An 18,829-nucleotide genomic window follows, 5' to 3' on the forward strand; every position below is an offset into this window, starting at 1 on the left:
TGAGAAGTAACCATTTAGTGTTGCCTGGTAGCTCCAGTCGGTACTAAATGACACCTAAAATATTTAATACCAGATAGAGTCTCCACCCGATATAAAAAATATCTTATTAATACCGGGTGGAGTCTCCATCCAGTACTAACATGACCCCGCTAAAAGTGGACGAGTGACCAACCGAGGTCTTTATCTCCTCATCTTTTCCTTCTCCTTTTCCCCTTATCTCTTCTCTCTTTCCTTCGCGTGGGTATGTGCTTCAAGGAGGAGATCCGGCCGCCGAGAAACTACTGCGACGCCAGCAGCACGGAGTGGCTGTGCTTCCCCGGCAAATCCTACCACGGCCGCGGGCCCATCCAGCTCTCCTAGTGCATACGTTTCTCTCTGGAAGCTCCGATCTGATCCGTCGGCGACGAAGGAGGTGACGAGATTTGCATTTGCTTTGGGGTCGCATGATGCCAGGAACTTAACTACTGGCCGGCGGGCAAGGCACAGGGCTTCGACGGCCTGCGCGAGCCGGAGGTGTGGTGGCCGGCAACCCGGACGTGGCTCGGCCCCGGCAGCAGTTCTGCGAGGCCCCTTGCAGGCGAGCGAGTGGACTCATGGCTGCGCCGCCGCCGGCCATAAATCTTTAATTTTTTTCGTTTTCGGATATGTAGTTGAATGCTGAATCTTTTCATGTTGTATAATTTTTCTTGTAATCTTGGGTCTCCTGTTGTAATCTAAATGACTCTTTTCCGGCTCCTCATCCCTTTTCTTTCTGCTCTCAGCTTTGTTCCCACCGCAATCTACTTATCTTTTTTCTCTGTTCTTGATTATTGAAGAGCTGAGGAGAAAGACGAAGGTGGTAGAAAGAGAAACGAGAGGAGAGAGAAGGATGAGGAGCTAGAGAAGCAATTTAATTTTTTTTGCGTCAAAATTTCTTTAGTACCGATCGGACGGTACCGGGCATGGAACCGGTACTAACCGGGGATTCTCGCCCGGTACTAATGCCCACTTTTCTTGCAGTGCAAGTAAACTCGCAACTCTCCAATATTTAACCAATTAAGCTGGAGCTTTGTATTCATTGGATCAAGCAATATTTGAATGAACCGTTTCCTAACCTTAATAGTTGTTAGCGAATCATTCATTTACAAATTTAGACTTTAGAAATTTATTTTAAAAAAATTATTTGATGATATAATGCACAATATTTTACAAACAATCTCAAACAACACTTGAATCTATACGATCATCATACTATAAAGTTGAAACAATTAAGAATAATTTTATTAGAATACGATTCTGCTTAAAAATACTCTAACTTAATGAAAAATGTTTCGACTTTGAGAAAATGTTCTTTAAGAAAACATTATGTATTGTCTAAATGTACTCCCATACGGTTTTATTTTAAAAATTTTATTATAGAAAACGATAGAATCTAAACTTAATCTGGGGACTCTGTTTAAAAACTATAATTAAATTTTCTCAATATTTTATTAATTTTGGTAATAGAATGATGTCAGCATTTTTTTAAATTTCAGGGAACGTGTCACGTGTGCAAGCAGGGGCGGGGGACGTTTGGCTTGGGCGGTCGCGGCGAAAAACAGCGCTCAACTTTCGCAGTGCGCCACGATTCTCGTGTGTGGCTCCTGAGTCCTGATTCCCGGCCCCCCACCAGTCCACCACGTCGGCTCCGATGCCGTCGAGAGTGACAGCCAACTGCGAGGCGGCGGCGGCAATGGGGTCGATGACGATCGGGGCCACGTACAAGGCTACGTCCATGGACCCCGCCGGCACTCCGGGCGTCCGCCGCATGGTGCGTGCCGTCTTCCTCCCCCCCCCCCCCCCCCCCCCCCCCCCCTCCTGCGGCCTTCGCGGCCCTTTTAAGTCTCCCTGAATCACGGGAAAGTGCGGCGAGCGGCGTAGTACTAGAGTAGCTTTGCGGGTTGCGTGCTACCAATCCCAGGGGTTTGGATGCAGGGCGACGAGCCTACCTGAATTGCCCTCTCTCTGCTTGGCTGCGGCTTTTGCTTGTTTGCGATTCAATCCACAACATCGGTTCAGTTAATTCGCTGCTGCTTGGGCATTTGGGTGAGGGATGGGCCTCTTTTGGGGTCCCCGTGTAACATGCTCTTTTGCCCTTGCAATTGCAGGACGAGGATGGATTCACTTTCACCCCTAACGACCCCCGTTCAGTGATGCAGCTTAATGTCGATTTCCGAAGCATAAATGGTATGTATGTACTGTCCCTTTTATCAAACCTGCAGTGGCAGTTCAATTACCGTTGTTCTTGTTCTGCTTGTGATTTAATAAACAAGCAAACAGCAAGCACGCTGATAAGTTATTTACTGCCGAACTGGATTTCACGTTCTTATACCTGATCTGCTGCAGGATCATTTCGTATGTTCTAGCCCGATTTAATGTATAATGTGGATGCTTTTGATTGTAATTTTGCAGTTTTTCTACTTCCTTGTGCTGCAGGCCACAAGTTTGGTAGCAAACAGGCACGATCATTATTATTTTATTTTGTTAGTAGATTTTGTGGGGGCTAAACAGTATAGTTTGGCTAGTGGCCAAATCAAGAGAAATGTGCAAACGGGTGTTTAGATAAGGGATAATTTTGAATGAGTAAAATGCACCAGAGGTCCATGAATTTGTAAGGGTATGTTATTTAGGTCCATGAACTCCAAAAAGTATTTTCATGTCCATCAACTTGTAATTCATGTCACTTAGGTCGATAAACTATGAAAGTGCATTTTTAAGTTCATAAACTTGTAATTTGTGTCACTTAGGTCCATAAACTTCGAAAGGGCATTTTGAGGCTCATGAACTTTATCCATGAGCAATCGTGTGGCTATATGGCTATAGGTCACCCCGATATAGATGTCCATGATTATCTTTCAACCCCTCACCGAGAACCACTCTAGGTTAATCCAAGCTATGTTTAACATCATCACAAGATTTTTCGCCACAACACCTTGCACCACGATATCCGACCATCCACGCCATAGAGGATATAATATCCCCTACCACAGTACATATGTTGTTGAGTCCTTTTATGACCTCCTCCATCTTTCCAAAGCAATCACCCCCTACTCCATCCATATTACGGGGTTACATCTAGATCTAAGTTCCAGACCTCACTAATGGCAGTCCGGAAGCCCCCTTTGAATCCTAATATATGCCAATAAGCTCCAAATTAAATCTTTCATCCCCCTCTCCCCTCCATATGCACTTGATTTGAAATTAGGGCTCAAATTTCACCATTCTGACGAAACACCAGCAATGTGTGGAACTGTGTAGATTCATGTTGGTGCGATATTAGTGCATGAAGGCTAGATGGAGGGATATGGATTTAGGTGACACAAATTTCAAGTTTATGGAACTAGGAATGAACTTTCAGAGTTCATGGATCTAAGTGACACAAATTACAAGTTTATGGACCCAGAAATACAATTTTGAAGTTGATGGACCTATGTGACACCTTCCTACAAGTTGATGGATCTTTGGTGCATTTTACTCATTTTGAATACTGCAAGGAAACTTATCTAGGAAGCTTTGGTTGAGGGAGTTTTTGACAGAGTACAAAAGCTTTGGTCTAGGAAGCTTTTTGTCAGTTATTAAAGGAAGTTTTGATCTAGGAGTACTAAGGACAATTGCAAACATGGTGAGGTATACAACCAAAAGCCAGGGGTGACTAGGCAACATATCTGAGGTGTTCAGCCCAGCTAAAAACAAAGAGCCCTTTATTCCCCTATTTTTACTTTTTTCATGTTTAGTTTTGCTAGTTAGGGGTGATATCTCTTATGTTAGAACATGTTACGGGCATAAGGTTTGTCAAATAACAATGTTTCTGAGCTTATCAAATAATACTCTTATTATGGCTGCAACTTTTGAGCTCCCGGTATCATCTTCTATATACCTTCGGGATCACAAAAAAAAAGAAAAAGTTAGCTGCGGGAATGCGGCATGTGTTAGGGAATGAGCTAAATATGTTGGTATATTACTTCAAACTCATATGTTCCACATCAACAAACCTGTTCTAAGTGAATTATTTTGTGGTATACCGTTTACTTGATAATGGATCATGATTAAGATCCATTCATCCTACGTTTTAAAGCTATGTTGAATTGTCATCACTTGAATAACTTTTTATTTTACATGCATACTTTGCTACCATGTCTTCTCTATGCTTAGGTTTTGAATGAGTTGAACAAAGGGATTGCACATTCAAGAAGACATAATCTTACCCACGAGAATCTTCTTGGTCAGCTACCCCTACAGACACAGGATGAACTTATGGATGTGAGATGTTGTACCTATCTATGTACTTTTATACATTCAACCTGTTCTGCCTAGATGTTATTTTTGTCAGGTTTTATTTGAAGTTAAATTTTTGTTGAGTTGTATATACTTTGTGGGTCATTGTAAAATCTTGTCACTACCATATTATAAATTTCTTTCATACTCATGAATGTTAACTCGTGTGTATTGATGGAACTTATAAATTATATCTTTTTCTTAGTATTGGACAGACATCCAGGAACTGCTGCATCATTTTTTGTCATCATATCCAATAACAAATGCAGTCCTCTGTAATAAGGTATTCTTTCTCTCATCTTTATCTGTACTGCTCTGTGGCTGACAGCCTGATAGTGGTAGGGTGAAATTAGTACCTTTAGCTTAGTGTCTAGCTGACTTTTGGTTCCTGGAGTCATTTTGCGAATGCTGTTACCATATCTAAAACTCGCTATTGCCATTATAAGTGCTAATAAGCAGCCTCATTTGTTGACTGGTGAATTAGAGGCACTAGCATGGTTTTCTGATCTGTACCATTGCTAACTTTTAGGACTAGATGCAGTATTTTAATTGGACATCCTCTAAGTTATTTTAGCTATTATATGTTCTGTTCAACAAACTCATTTTGCATAGAAACATTGATTTGATAGGAAAACCATGCTTAAGAAAAGTTCAGAATATTTCGCTGTTCAGATTATCATCCCACAAGAGAACTGAAAGTTAATATGTGTTGGTTTGAAGGTTTCATTCCCACTGTATTTAAGTTAATATATGTCGTTCCAACAGCACAGAAAGACTTGCACCTATAGTACAAACCCGCGGTCGGAAACACCATTTATTCCCGAGTAGAGGGAGTACGTAGCAATATCCTTTTATATTGAATAAAAAAGGACTGGAAGTGTTTCAAAATTTCTGGGCCCAGATTGGGTGGTACGTGGTAGGTAGTCTACAAGCGCGCAGCTCGCTCAGGTCCTGGCATGCACTGTGAGGTGGTGCTGGAGTATAAAGTGGGGGAAGGAGATGAAATAAGAGTGGGTAGGAGGAGATGCTACTGATGATATGGTAGATAGCAGGATTAGAGGCTACCCGCCCTCACGTTGGAGGCTCTGGGAAGTATTTGGTTCTAATCTTGCTTGTCCTTCATTGATACAAGATAGTCTCTTTTATAGAGACGACTGACTTGACCCCTAAGTAATATGACTTGACCCCTAAGCAATATCCTAATCGAATCAATCCATCTTATCTCTTTCCTAATAAACCAAATTAACCTAATCAAATAGGATTCGGCACTGTTCACGCACGCGCTACAGTACTCGTGGGCCTAGATCAGCCCATAACATTTCTCACGTGTTTTTCTTCCTCCTCTCATATGTGCGGCCCACAAATGAGTCCACAACACTTCCGCCCTCCTTTCGAAACAGCTCGTCCTCGAGCTGAAATAATGGATAGCGCTCCTTGAACGACGCCAAGGGCTCCCAAGTCTTGTCGGCCGCTGGAAGGCCGAGCCACACACCGAAAGCTCCCACACGCCACGGTTGAGCCTTGCGCGCAGCACCTTCTGAGGAGTAGGGACAGCCCGGCTGTGGTCGATCGGCGGTAGTGGTACTGGTGCAACAGGAGGATCGCCCACATGCTTCTTGAGGAAGACCACATGGAAGACATTGTGGATGCGGGCCGAAGCTGGAAGCTGTAGACGGTAGGCGACGTCCCCAATGCGCTCCACTACCTGAAAGGGACCATAGAACTTGTGTGCCAGCTTGGCAGCCGCACTGGATGTAATGCCCCCCGCAGCCCGATGGTTGAGGCGTAACCATACCCAATCTCCGACAGCAAACTCCACGAAACGGCGAGAGCGGTCAGCCGTCTCCTTCATGATGTCTTGGGCTTGGTGAAGGCGATCACGAATGTCGGTGAGGAAGACGTCACGCTCATAGAGCTGGCGGTCCAGGGCCACCACCCGCGCCAAACCTGGCCTGTAAGATGCCAAAGTCGGTGGAGAACGCACGTAGACCACCTCAAATGGCGTGGTCTTAAGCGCAGTCTGGTAGCTGGTGTTGTAGCAATACTCGGCCCATGGCAGCCACCGCAACCATTGCCGTGGTCGATCACCAGCGAGGCACCGTAGATAGACACCCAATATTCTGTTCGTGACCTCAGACTACCCATCCGTCTGAGGGTGGAAGGCAGAGAGCTGAGGCGCAGCTTGACACCGGCGAGGGAGAAGAGTTCCGTCCAAAACTTGCGGGTGAAAACAGGGTGGCGATCGCTCACGATGGAACACAGCAATCCATGGAGCTTCACGATGTTGTCGAAGAAGGCCTGGGCGACGGAGATCGCCGTGTAGGGGTGCCCCAGCGCGATGATGTGGGCATACTTGGAGAAACGATCGACGACAGTGAGCACCACCGTCTTGCCGCCGATCCTGGGAAAACCCTCCACGAAGTCCATGGCAATATCTGCCCAGACCGAGCTTGGCAACTCCAGCGGTTGCAGCAGGCCTGCTGGGTGAAGATGCTCTGTCTTGCTGCACTGGCAGACAACGCAGCTGCGGACGTAGTCGGTGACGAGTCTGGACGTGTGTGGGCTGTAGAAGGATGTCCGCAGGCGATGCAGCGTCTTCTGGGCCCCTTCGTGGCCGGTCCCGTGTGCATGCTGAAGAAGAACCGGCCACAAGGCTGAGTCGTCGGGGACGAAGATGCGTCCCTTGTGGAGCACCAGTCCGTCCCGCTCTATCCAGGCTGCTCCGGCCAAGCCGTCGGCGATCTCCTTGCGCTTGGCGATGAAGGAGGGGAGGGACACCACCTCCTGCTTGAGCTCGTCAAAGAGCTCAAACTCTGGTCGGGACAGGGCCAAGGCGTTGATGGCGTACTGATCCTCGTCGCGCCGAGAGAGAGCATCGGCGACGACGTTCTGGCGCCCCGGCCGGTACTCCACCGTGAAGGAGTACCCGAAGAGCTTGCTGACCCACGTGTGTTGAGGGATCGTGGACAGCCGCTGGTCCAGGAGATGCTTGAGGTTGCAGTGGTCGGTCCGGACGATGAATGGGCGTGTCCACAGCCCACAGGTACGGTCTCCAGTGACGCACCGCCTGCACAAGACCGATTAGTTCGCGTTCGTAGGCCACCAGCTTCATGTGACGGGCGCGACCGTCTTGCTGTAGAACGCGATGGGGCCGTCAAGCTAATGTAGCACGGCCCCGAAGCCTGAGACGGAGGCGACGCAGTCGACGACAAACGGCTTGTCGAAGTCAGGAAGCTGTAGCACGGGTCCTGTGGTGAGGGCGTGCTGGAGGGCGCGGAAAGCGTCCGTTGCTTCCTGCATCCAGCAGAAGGCCTCCTTCTTGAGGAGGCCGGTGAGGGGCGCCGCGATGACGCCGTAGTTGCTGATGAACTTCCGGTAGTAGCCTGTGAGGCCGAGGAAGCCCCGAAGCGCCCGTAGTGTCCTAGGCAGCAGCCAGGCCTGAACAGCCGCTACCTTGGACTGATCCATGGCCACGCCATCATGAGTGCCTGGAACGTGGACGGCGCGTTTGTGAGGCCGAAGGGCATCACCAGGAACTCGAAGTGGCCATGATGGGTCTGGAAGGCCGTTTTGTCGATGTCGGCGGCGAACATCCGGACCTGGTGGTAGCCGCTACTCCGGTCGAGCTTGGTGAAGAATACGGCGCCGCGGAGCTCGTCCAAGAGTTCGTCGACGATAGGGATGGGGAACATGTCGCGGACGGTGACGGCATTGAGGGCGCGGTAGTCGACGCAGAATCGCCATGCCCCGTCCTTCTTGCGCACCAGCAAGACCGGGGAGGAGAACGCGGACGTGCTGGGGCGTATGATGCCTTGCCGCAGCATGTCCGCGCATTGGCGCTCGATCTCGTCCTTCAGCAGCTGGGGGTATCTGTACGGTCGAACCGCCACTGGAGCCGTCCCGGGCAGCAGGTGAATGTGGTGGTCGAAGCTGCGGCTCGGTGGGAGAGTTGTCGGCGGCTCGAAGAGGTCGGCAAACGAGTCGAGGAGCTGGAGGTAGTCGATCGCCGCCACGGCCGCAGCAAGGCGCGGTCTAGAAGGAGCGCCCTTGCCCACGAGGCGCACCCGTCGGCCGCCGTTCCAGAAGGATAGGCGCTGGCGCGCGCAGTCCTAGTTGAAGGAACCGAGGGAGCGCAGCCAACGGTACCCCAAGACCAGCTCGTAGCCCTCCAGTGGGATGACGAAGACGTCAATGTTGAAGGGTTCGCCGCCGATGATGACGCGGACCGCACGGCAAACCCCGGATGACTGCAGCCGCTCGCCGTTGGCTACTTTGACGTGGACGCCGCTCAAGGGCTCTAGAGATATGCCCAGGCGGTCTGCTGTGGATGACGCCATGAAAGTGTGCGTGGATCTCGAGTCGACCAGGGCGGTGATGGGGACGCCTGCGATGTCGGTCTCGAGGAGGAAGGTGTCGGTGCTGCCGAGGCCCGTCATGGCGCACATGGACACCTCGACGGCCGGCTCGGAGTTGTTGTCGGAGGCATCGTCTTCCAAGGGGGAGTCTTCGGATATCTCAATGGTGTAGACCCCCTTGCCCTTGCACACCTTGTTGTGCCCGGGAGCGAACTTCTCGGGGCAGTTGAAGCACAGGCCGTGAGTGTGGCGATCGTCCATCTCCTCTGCGGACAGCCGCCGGAAGCGTGTAAACGGCGGGGCCGCTGGCGAAGGATCCGGCGGCGGTGGAGGGACGGCCGTGGACGCAGAGGGTGCCGGCCGATGCTAGGAGGTCGCCGCGGACGCTGGGGCGGCCGGCGACGCCGCTGCTGACGATGATCTGGAACCCCGGGGAGGAGGGCGCCACGCAGATCGCGCTCCATGGCGATCGAAATCGAACGCCGCTCGTATACCCGAGCGAGATTCATGGTGTCCTCGAGGTGCTCCGGGTGCTGCATCTCCACATCGATCTGCAGTGTGCCGCCCAAACCGGCCATAAACAGGTCGGTCTGCTGCCGTTCGGAGACGTCGTCGCAGCGGGCGAGTTGAGTGAGGAACTGGTCGATGAAGTTGTCGACCGTACCTGTCCGGCGGAGCTGGGCCAGTTCGCCGAGGGGGTTGCTGTGGATGGATGGCCCGAAGCGACGGTTGATGGCCTGAACGAACTCCGGCCACGATGGAACGCCGCGATTACGCTCCAGCCGAAAGTACCATCGGGCGGCTGCCTCGTGGAGGTAGAAGGATGCCGTCCAGGTCTTGTTCTCCTCCGGGGTGCGATAGGCTTGGAAGCACTGCTCGCATTTGTGCAGCCAGATTGCCGGATCGTCCTTACCGTAGTAGTCGGGGAACTTGAGCTTGTGCGCGGGCGATGGGTGGGGGGATGGCGGATCAGATCCCGAGGCCTCGAACTGGTTTGTGGGAAACTTCTCCAGGACCCGAGTTTGGATCCGATTGACGGCTACGTCCAGTGCTGAATACTGGTTCTTGACTTGGCCGATCTCATGGGTGTTGAGCTCGACCGCGCGGAGGAGGTCGTCGAGCTTGGTGCTAATGTCCGCCGGAACCTGGGCGTCGGCCATGGTGGACAGAGGTGGCGCCGGGTGAGGAAGTCTCTGATCCGGCGGCTGCGAGGGCAAGAGAGCGGCGGCTAGGGTTGGGATTGAGAGGATTGCGGAGGAAGAAGGGACGGCTGCTGCCGCGCTACAGTACCCCCGCGGTGCTACAATACCGCGGGTACTGTTCACGAGATGGCGGCTAGGGTTGGTGGTGGGGTTGGAGGCGGAGGATCGTGATACCAGATGATATGGTAGATAGCAGGATTAGAGGCTACCCGCCCTCACGTTGGAGGCTCTGGGAAGTATTTGGTTCTAATCTTGCTTGTCCTTCATTGATACAAGATAGTCTCTTTTATAGACACGACTGACTTAACCCCTAAGCAATATGACTTGACCCCTAAGCAATATCCTAACCGAATCAATCCATCTTATCTCTTTCCTAATAAACCAAATTAACCTAATCAAATAGGATTCTGCACTGTTCACGCACGCGCTACAGTACTCGTGGGCCTAGATCGGCCCATAACACTTCTCACGCGTTTTTCTTCCTCCTTCTCTCATATGTGCGGCCCACAAATGAGTCCACAACAACTGAAGTTGAGGAAGAGCCACCAAGGGCGGCATGGTGTCAGACAGATTTAGCAGCAGGTGCCAGGTGGTGACATCTGGCAGCAGCTGAGGTCGAATTGACCTTACCAAGGTGGCTTCCTAGCTGCTTAATCAGCAGACCAGGCACGCAGTGGCCATCAGCTGAGGCCCTAATCAATCTGGCCACGTACAGGTTAGCATCTAGGCACCACCGTACGGATTTTTGAAACACTTCCATGGAAAGGCTAACATTGAGAAAATCAGCCTGTAAGGGCCCTATTATGGTTTCTAATCATATATCTGATACTGGAGTTGTCATACAACGAGACATTGCTTGACCAGTATTTGTTTGGCATGCATTTCTTTGTAATGCTAGTTGCTTAATCAGTTAATTGCCTGTTAACTTGTTTCGAAGGTCGAAAGGTTGAAGGGTGCAATGATACAGATATATCAAAAGTTGCAGGTAAATCTTTATCTGTACAGTTGTGCCACCTCTCCTTCCTTTATTCCTCGTGCTCATACCCTGGTCGGGTAGACACTGGTTGACTCGGGGCTGACATTTGAAAAAGATGGATCATCATCATGAGAAATTTCTGTTGTGCAGGATATGAAGGAATCGGCACCTCCTGAAATAAGGCACGACATGTCCCGGCTAGTAAAGCCCATGACTCAGGTCCTCACCGTTCCTTGCTTGTTTCAATTAACATCTACATAACACAGCGTTCTTTCAGCTCGCTCCATTACCATGGCATAGGAAACACGTGTATGCGTCTTCCACAGGTGTTAGGGATGGCCGGATGGGTATATTGTAATCCTTTAGTTACCCCCTTTGGCCTTTGACACCTTTACGTAAGCCCAATATGCACTGGCAGCATCACTGCCGACCTACTATGGATCTCCCTTTTTATTATTTCTGCAAACTGACCCCTCAAGGTTTTTCCAGGCCATGGACGCTGCCTCCAGCCATGATTTGGAACAGCAGCAAAGTTCCTCAGAGGCAAAGAACTAGCCCCACGAGGCCAACGAGTCTGGAGCCGAGAAGAGTGGCTTCTGCGGAGGACGCGTCTCGTGTACATGTATATCCCTTTCGTTTGGACCAGAACATAGTACGTGGTCCCAGTGCAATCAGCATCAGCTCGTCATCACAGAAGGCGATGGCTGAACCAGCCAGCTAGTGTTACAGCGACTCTACAACCACAGTACAGTGCAGTCCATTCCGGCCTGCTTGGTTGACGTCCCCCTTCATCTGCTGTCCCGTCCCGTCGTTATCGACCTGCAATGCAATTCTGTGGGTACGACTTTTAGCCTTTTACGAGATTTGTCACGTTTCCATCCATGGAAAGATCTAGACTTTTATTGTATCATTCACAGTAAAGTACAGGGGATTTTTACTGTCCATCATGGCCAAAGAAGTACAACAGTGAAAATGATACACACATGCAATTAACAAGATGACACCAAAAAATCAATGGGGGTGCTGAATGGCTAGAACACGGTCGGGCAAACGGTACATATGGTTGCTGCCAAAACTCTATCCAACAGTACCAGTGTCCAGTGCTGATTGCTCAACCAAGCCATCGGGTCAGTCACTGGCCTCCTCAGAGACCCTCCTTGCCGTCGGCGGCGCGGAGGGAGCCCAGCTGCACGGGCGCCTGGGTGGACACCACCTTGGAGGACCCGTACGCCGCGATGTCGAACCCCTGCTTCTTCTCCTTCTCGATCTGCTCCTTGATCCAGAAGTAGGTGAACCTCAGCCCGTCCTGCACACAAACTTACAGGTCCATCAGAAAATCGTTTCTTCCAAAGTCGCTCGCGTCACTGCACTACCATGTGGGCACGGGTTCTGCTTGTCTGTCTACTTCAGAGAATCACTGCGATCTAGTATGCAGTGTCTAGCAGGATAGCGACTTGCCTTGAGCTTCATCGTCGGGGCCCAGCCAAGCTTCTCCTTGATGAGGGTGTTGTTGGAGTTGCGCCCGCGGACCCCCTCCGGGCCAGGGATGTGGTGGATGGGCAGCTTCCTATCCTCGAAGCTCAGGACGATCTCGGCCATCTCGTTCATGCTCACCATCTCGTCGCTCCCAATGTTCACCGGCTCGCGGAAGTCTGACTTGGTCAGCCTGGGTAGAATCGGTATGAAATCATGTTGATTATTCTCCATTTCTACACAGGCCATGGGTTGGTTTGGTGTTTGGATGGTATGAGAAGAAGGCACATGCCCACATACCTCAGAACACCCTCGACGCACTCGTCGATGAAAGTGAAGGATCGTGTCTGGAGGCCATCACCCCACATCTCAAACCTCTCGGTAGATGTCTGAGCCTTTCTGCAGAAGGCAGCCGGTGCCTTCTCACGACCACCTGTTGGAAGGATAACATTACAGACGAATTGAATTATCTCCTCATTAATCCGGCTAAAACAATCATTGGAGAAGGATAGATTTACCTTTCCATGTTCCAAATGGGCCATAAATGTTGTGGAAACGCCCAATGCGGCACTCGATGCCAAAGTCCTTGGTGTAGTGCTTGCACAGCTCCTCAGTTGCAAGCTTCTCCAAGCCATAGGCATCTTGAGGCTGAAATTCAAATTGCAGTGTTCAACCATTTCTCATCAGATTAACAGAAAAGAAAATGTCATTTTATTTCAGATGAACGCACCTCAGCAGGCCAGGCATCAGATTCCTTCAAGCTCACATTTGTGTCAAGCTGCTTGAATTCAGGGTAAATGCATGCACTCGAGGCATAGAAGAACCTGCAAGACCCAAAAGATACAAAATATTTGCCAATGAGTTGAACAATTTCATGTGAAGTTCAGACATCGCACTTGAAAGCAGGGCAGGTGCTTGAAACAGAAATAGTTCTAATATCACCATAGTACCATGTTTCATTTCCTTTTTAGTTAGGTCAATGTCAGTATCAACTTGACTACATGCAGAACTGAATTGGATACTAATGGAAAATTCGCCAGCTGGAACTGTACCAAGAGCTCCCCAAAGACTAATGCAGTTTATATGTAGTAGCCAGGTTCATTAGAAACTCCAATTGAACCCCAACTAGATTAGATGTGCATTCTCCAGCCATTAAGAAAATGGAGTGGCTTACCTCTTCACACCATTGATGCGTGCAGCCTCAAGCATGTTGAAACTGATCATGGTGTTGTTGTACATGATGACAGAGTGGTTTGACTGGATTAACCCCATGCCACCCATATCAGCAGCAAGATTGAATACATGGTCGACGCCTTGGGTAACCTTGAGACAGTTGTCCATGACCCTGAGGTCAACAAGATGGAACTCATGGCAGAACATGTCCTCTGTCATGTGCTCATTCTTCTTCCAGTCAGAGGCGATGATGTAATGGCCCTCGCTCTTGAGATGGCGAGCAATGTGGGATCCAATGAAACCACCAGCCCCAGTAATCGAAATCCTCAGCTTCTCACTCGGCCAGTAGGGCTCCCTCTCCAGCTCAGCATAGGTGTACTCACCATAAGCGCTGACGGTCTTCTCGCTGCTCCCCATTCTGTCATTCAACGGCATTTGAAGCAACAATGAGTACATATAACAGTTGACTGCATAAGAATTAATCGATTTATCTATTAATATGGATGGACATAAATGTATAATTAGGATCGCAACAAAACTGCATCGATCCAATGGCCAAAAGAAGTATGATTGAACAGAATAGTTGGTGGGAACAGAAATGGTATATGCTACAAACCACTGTATCGTGCACATCAATTGGTAAGGTCCAGCTCATCAATCATCGATGTATCGTCAACGTGTCACATGTATTATTTCATAGAAAAACAAGGAAACACCAAATTGCAAGCCAATCAAGGGTTGAGGGAACCTTTGCAGGAAGTCGTGCATGCAAGTGGCAAATAAATATTATCCGATAATCGCATCACGGAATCTGAATGCGCCCAGCGCTTAAGCTTCTTAACTTCAGTACCGTTGCAGATCTGGTTGACTTAAAGTGCAAGCATGGTCAGATGAACGAAAAGATCATGTAAACAGAGCACAAAGCTCATTGATAAACCCAGACATCATATGAGGCTCTGAGCATGTGCAGCACACATCTGGATTCTGGAGGGTAAAATTCTAAGCCTTCTAGTTTCACCCTTGCGGAGTAGCAATCAATTCCAAATTTTCATAACCAAAGAAGAACAAGAAGACAGAGCACAGAGCTAGCTCATTAACGTAACTACCTGGATATCACAGGAGGCTATCAGGATGCACAGACACACAGACAAAGGATGAAATTCTAAGGCTTTTGCCTCTGCTGTTGCCTACAGCCGAGCAGGGGCGCGCCCAGAAAGAGACATCAGACATGGGAGTGCGCATGCACACCCGATAATTTTTTGCCAAAAAATCGAATTTGGTAGGAATAATACATACATGTAAACTCTTGTAATCGCATCAGATCCGAACACAAGTAGCCAGATAATCTTTCGAAAGAAGTGCAAATATCCAAATAGCTTTTAAGTTAGGGATTGGGCGCTCGGTTTCGCGCAGCAGGAAGGGAAGAGCAGCGGTGGGCGTACCTGGTGGGTGGGTGCTCGTCGCCGGCGAAGACCTGGGCACCTGGCGTAGGGCGGCGGCTGCGGGCGTCGCCCAGTCGTCGCCTAGGAGAGCGCTGGCGCGGGGTGAATGGGAGAAGAAAAGGCGAGGAAGGCCGGGTTCCCGCTCTCTGAAGTCTGAACTCTGAAGGCGGATTATTTATAGCGAGGACAGACAAAGGACCAGCTCAAGGGTTTCTTCACTTTTTGGGAGAAAAAAACCAGAAAAGCGAAGGGCCGATGAGATACAAGATTGATAACATTTTTGTCACTTTTGGAAACGAAAAATCTTGGACCACTCTTGCCATCCTTTTTCCATCGCCTGCCAGACATAAATAAGAAGTAAAAAACTATATTTATACAGATTTGTCTGTCCCTTGATGTATTTGTCAGGGTGGTTTATATAAAAGCGTGTTTGCATAAAAGTTTCTAAACTGCTACAACTTACTCATTCTTATGGAACATTTGATCAATTTTGACGGCTCGTGTAATCCGTAATGTCTTCATCAACTTATCTCGTCATAGGCTCTTCATAGAATCAATTTCACACCAGTCAAAAAAGAAATCCTGGCATCATCTCATCAGCTCGTTTCGTTCTCTCGCGTTAGGTTCGACCTTTCTCATGGACGACGGACCGCCATATACAATTGGGATGAAGGTTCGGAGTTTTTTTTTAAAGTAAAGCACATCGCCGGTCTTTAAATTTGTTTGGCTGAGTTATCCTATCCATACTGTCTGGCTGTATCATTCAAATCCCTACATTTTGAAATCGTCTATTTAGGTTCTCAAACTTATCCAGCTGTGTTATTCTGGTCTCTAAATTTGGTTTTGAGTCTCATCTGGATTAAAACAGGGCGGTCTAAAAACTCTATATTAAAAATAATTTATAACTTTTTCATAAGAATTCGAATGAAAATAAATTTTATGTAAAAATTATAACTCTAAACACGGTCTACAACTTTGTAATTGAATTTTTTATTTGAATTCATTTAATGTACTAATATTTAATTTTAAATTTTAAAATTTATAGACTTATAGCAATAGAATCCTAAACAATTTTAATTCAAAAAATTTTCAACTACAAAGTTATAGAACGCGTTGAGTGCTACAATTTTGAAATAAGGTTTATCTTCATTCGAGTTTATATGAAAAGTATATGAATTATTTTTTTATAAAATTTTTAGATCGTATTGTTTTGACCTGGATTGTTTTGACCTGGATGAGACTCAAAATTAAGTTTAGGGGTCGGGATGATACAACTGAACAAGTTTGAGAATCTAAATAGATGATTTCTAAGTTTAGGGATCGAAATGACACAACCAAATAAATTTGAGGATATAAATGGTCAATTTGCAAGTTTAAGAACCGGACCGAACAAATTTGAGGATATAAACGGTTGATTTGCAAGTTTAAGAATCGGAATGACACTACCCAACAAGTTTATAAACCTATGCAATATCGGGCGACGGTCTCAGGTCAAGTATTTCCTCTCGCGTTGGTGATCCGACTGCCACCACGTGCTCGTGAGGGTCTTCTTGTTTCTTCATACTCTTGTTACCACCCACCTCTTATTAATCTCTCTCTCTCTCTTTTTTCCCTCTACTTTTCTCATCTCGCTCCTTGATTCCCAATAAAATTATATATAGTATTCTTTACGCTCGCGGTCCGCGCCTATTAATCACGCACGTGTATATTCCGTGACCGGATCGGATGCATGTGCAGTACAGCTCGATCAAAACTGTACTCGATCGAATCGCATGGCCGTGATTGGCAATGAACAAGCAGCTTGATGGGATCGAGCATGATATCTCATATCTAGCACGCAACAATACAATAAGACGCGTGATCAGTCCTTAGTTATCAAAGGAGTTATAATAAGCAGGGGGGGGAGAGATAAACCCATTCTTACCTAGGGAGTATTTGAAATTCGGAGAAACTTTTTGAATGGAAGGAATTCGGAGAAATCAAACGTAAAGTTCGACTACCAATTCATCAAAAGTGTATGCAGTGAAGGAGAGGAAGAACAAGTTACAGATGTCTGTAAAAAGAATTGCAAAAAAACATACAGAACGATCTCTCTCTCCTCTCGTCCACGAAAGAAAGGAGCCGAGGGACGACGCCGCCGCCGCCACCGTTTGCGGCCCCCGTTCCCTCGCCTCCGGCCTCGCTGCCGGTGGTGACGAGGAGCGGGGTCCGTCTCTTCAACAGATCGCCTGTTTTCGTAGGGTTTTAGTCGAGTCCACCTAGATCTAGGGTTTGCTCGCCGTCGATATTCAGCGGTGGAGTTAGATTTTGCCGGAGGAGTGTGGCTCCTCTGCGGCTTGCTTTTCCTGGCGACGCCGGCGATGCTGAAGCGACGGCGGCGCAGCGGAATAATTTCTCCCAGCCTCTTCCGTTCTCTGATGGCGATCTACTCCGACGTCAACGGAGAGGCTGGGGAGACCTGTCCAGGAGTCGAGGGTCGGCGCATTGTTGTCTTCTTCAGGTGATGATGTTGTTGACCCTGTTAATCTCGAGGAAGATTATTTTTGGTGAAAATCTGAGCTTTGCTCGGGTTGCCGGCGGTGGAATCGAAGGATGCGTCGTGGGTACGGGAGTTGGCCGATGTGCCTGGGAGACAGTGTACTCGGCTGATTCGCCTAGAAGTAAGCCCTCCTCTGCGGCCTCCATCTTGTGGAGATTGGCTCTGGTGCCCAACGACGATTGGAAAGCGGCTTCGTCGGCGGTGACGAACGGATCTCTGAAGGCTTCGAGGAAGATGAACATGAGCTTTGGATTTCTTTGTAATTTTACTTTTCTTTAGAGTCCTGTTTGTGAAAGAGCCGGTGTAATGCGCTAAGATCAATACATTTTATTTCTAAAAAAAGTTACAGATGTCTGTCATCTCTCGTACAGTAGCAACGATGAATCTCATCTCGTCAGACACGCGCTTTTTTCTTTTTTATATTTAAAAAAAATAAAAATTTCAAAAATATATGTCCGTTTTGCAATATTTCAAAAATACCTCCGGTCGCCCCCATAGGGCGACAGGCCCAAAGTGTAATTTTTTTTCTTCAAATTCGCAACGAGGTCCCTGGAGAAAAAAAAAGGGGGGCCTGTCGCCCACCCCTGGGGCGACAGGGGCCTGTCGCCCGTTGGGGGGGCGACAGGGTCCCCTCCCCTTTTATAAGCCCTGGCCGCCATATGCCGTCATTCCCTTTGTCATTTGAGCCTAAAAATTCAGGAAAAAAGCTGGAGTGCTTGCCGTGTTGTCACATCTTTTTGAAATGGTGGAAGAGCACTATTATTGGGTCACGTATATCTGGGCAAAGAATGCGACATTTGGGAAACCCGTAATCGCCGTGCTGAGTAGTGGCAATCTGTGATCTCGTACTCGTAACTAGATACACTATGGTTCCTATTTTGAGCTATTCGAGCGTGTAGTCGTCATCTACGTCGGCAGGATCTCGGCCGCTAACTCCTACCGCACCAAACTTGTCCTTCATTAAATCACGGAAAAAATCGCAAGAACTTCCCTTATTTCACGAGCATTATGGAACCCACAAACATAACAAGTTCACATCAATGGTACCTATAGAAACAAATGACAAGTAAACTAGCACAATCATAAAACATCGGATACAAATAAGCGGTCCGCAGCTATCTCATTACAAATAAACATCAGAGATACAAACATCAGATATATCTAACCACCCCTAGGGCGTCGGACTCTCTTAGCCCTTTGCTGGGCACGGACATGGCCCTCGGAGTAGGTGAGAACATCCGGAGACCTCACCTGTCGCTCAGGACGCGCAAGGGACTGCGGTGTCTGCTGCTGAGAGATCCCAAGTGGTGCTCCTCCTAGCTGTGAATACCCCAAGACATCGGGGTCACCTTGCGCGGCAGGCTCTTCTGGAGTCA

At 48.4% G+C, this 18,829-nt stretch overlaps 2 protein-coding genes and 1 long non-coding RNA gene across 4 annotated transcripts; 2 read left to right on the forward strand and 1 right to left on the reverse strand.

The window, feature by feature from the left end:
- The first annotated feature begins 163 nt into the window (after positions 1-163).
- On the forward strand, positions 164-760 carry LOC120678583. The gene is made up of 2 exons (XR_005676637.1): positions 164-359; positions 454-760. It is a non-coding gene; the product is annotated as an uncharacterized LOC120678583 (long non-coding RNA).
- An 853-nt stretch (positions 761-1,613) lies between these two features.
- On the forward strand, positions 1,614-11,768 carry LOC120678582 (general transcription and DNA repair factor IIH subunit TFB1-1-like). 2 transcript variants are annotated; one of them, XM_039959834.1, is made up of 7 exons: positions 1,614-1,789; positions 2,127-2,205; positions 4,171-4,278; positions 4,499-4,576; positions 10,788-10,835; positions 10,977-11,045; positions 11,316-11,768. In XM_039959834.1, the coding sequence occupies exons 2-7, from the start codon at positions 2,203-2,205 to the stop codon at positions 11,379-11,381; spliced, it is 372 nt and encodes a 123-aa protein (XP_039815768.1). In that variant the 5' UTR covers positions 1,614-1,789; positions 2,127-2,202; the 3' UTR covers positions 11,382-11,768. The 2 variants fall into 2 exon arrangements, with proteins under 2 accessions (XP_039815768.1, XP_039815769.1); XM_039959835.1 differs by lacking the exon at positions 1,614-1,789 and adding an exon at positions 1,837-2,036.
- On the reverse strand, positions 11,699-15,056 carry LOC120678581 (GDP-mannose 3,5-epimerase 1-like). The gene is made up of 7 exons (XM_039959833.1): positions 14,915-15,056; positions 13,474-13,890; positions 13,030-13,123; positions 12,818-12,947; positions 12,600-12,732; positions 12,285-12,492; positions 11,699-12,132 (listed from the first exon to the last, which is right to left on the reverse strand). Exons 2-7 carry the CDS (start codon positions 13,887-13,889, stop codon positions 11,971-11,973), a joined length of 1,143 nt encoding a protein of 380 aa, XP_039815767.1. The 5' UTR covers position 13,890; positions 14,915-15,056; the 3' UTR covers positions 11,699-11,970.
- Between the last annotated feature and the right edge of the window lie 3,773 nt (positions 15,057-18,829).

Source organism: Panicum virgatum, chromosome 6N (genome assembly GCF_016808335.1).
Source record: "Panicum virgatum strain AP13 chromosome 6N, P.virgatum_v5, whole genome shotgun sequence".
Lineage (NCBI taxonomy): Eukaryota > Viridiplantae > Streptophyta > Magnoliopsida > Poales > Poaceae > Panicum > Panicum virgatum.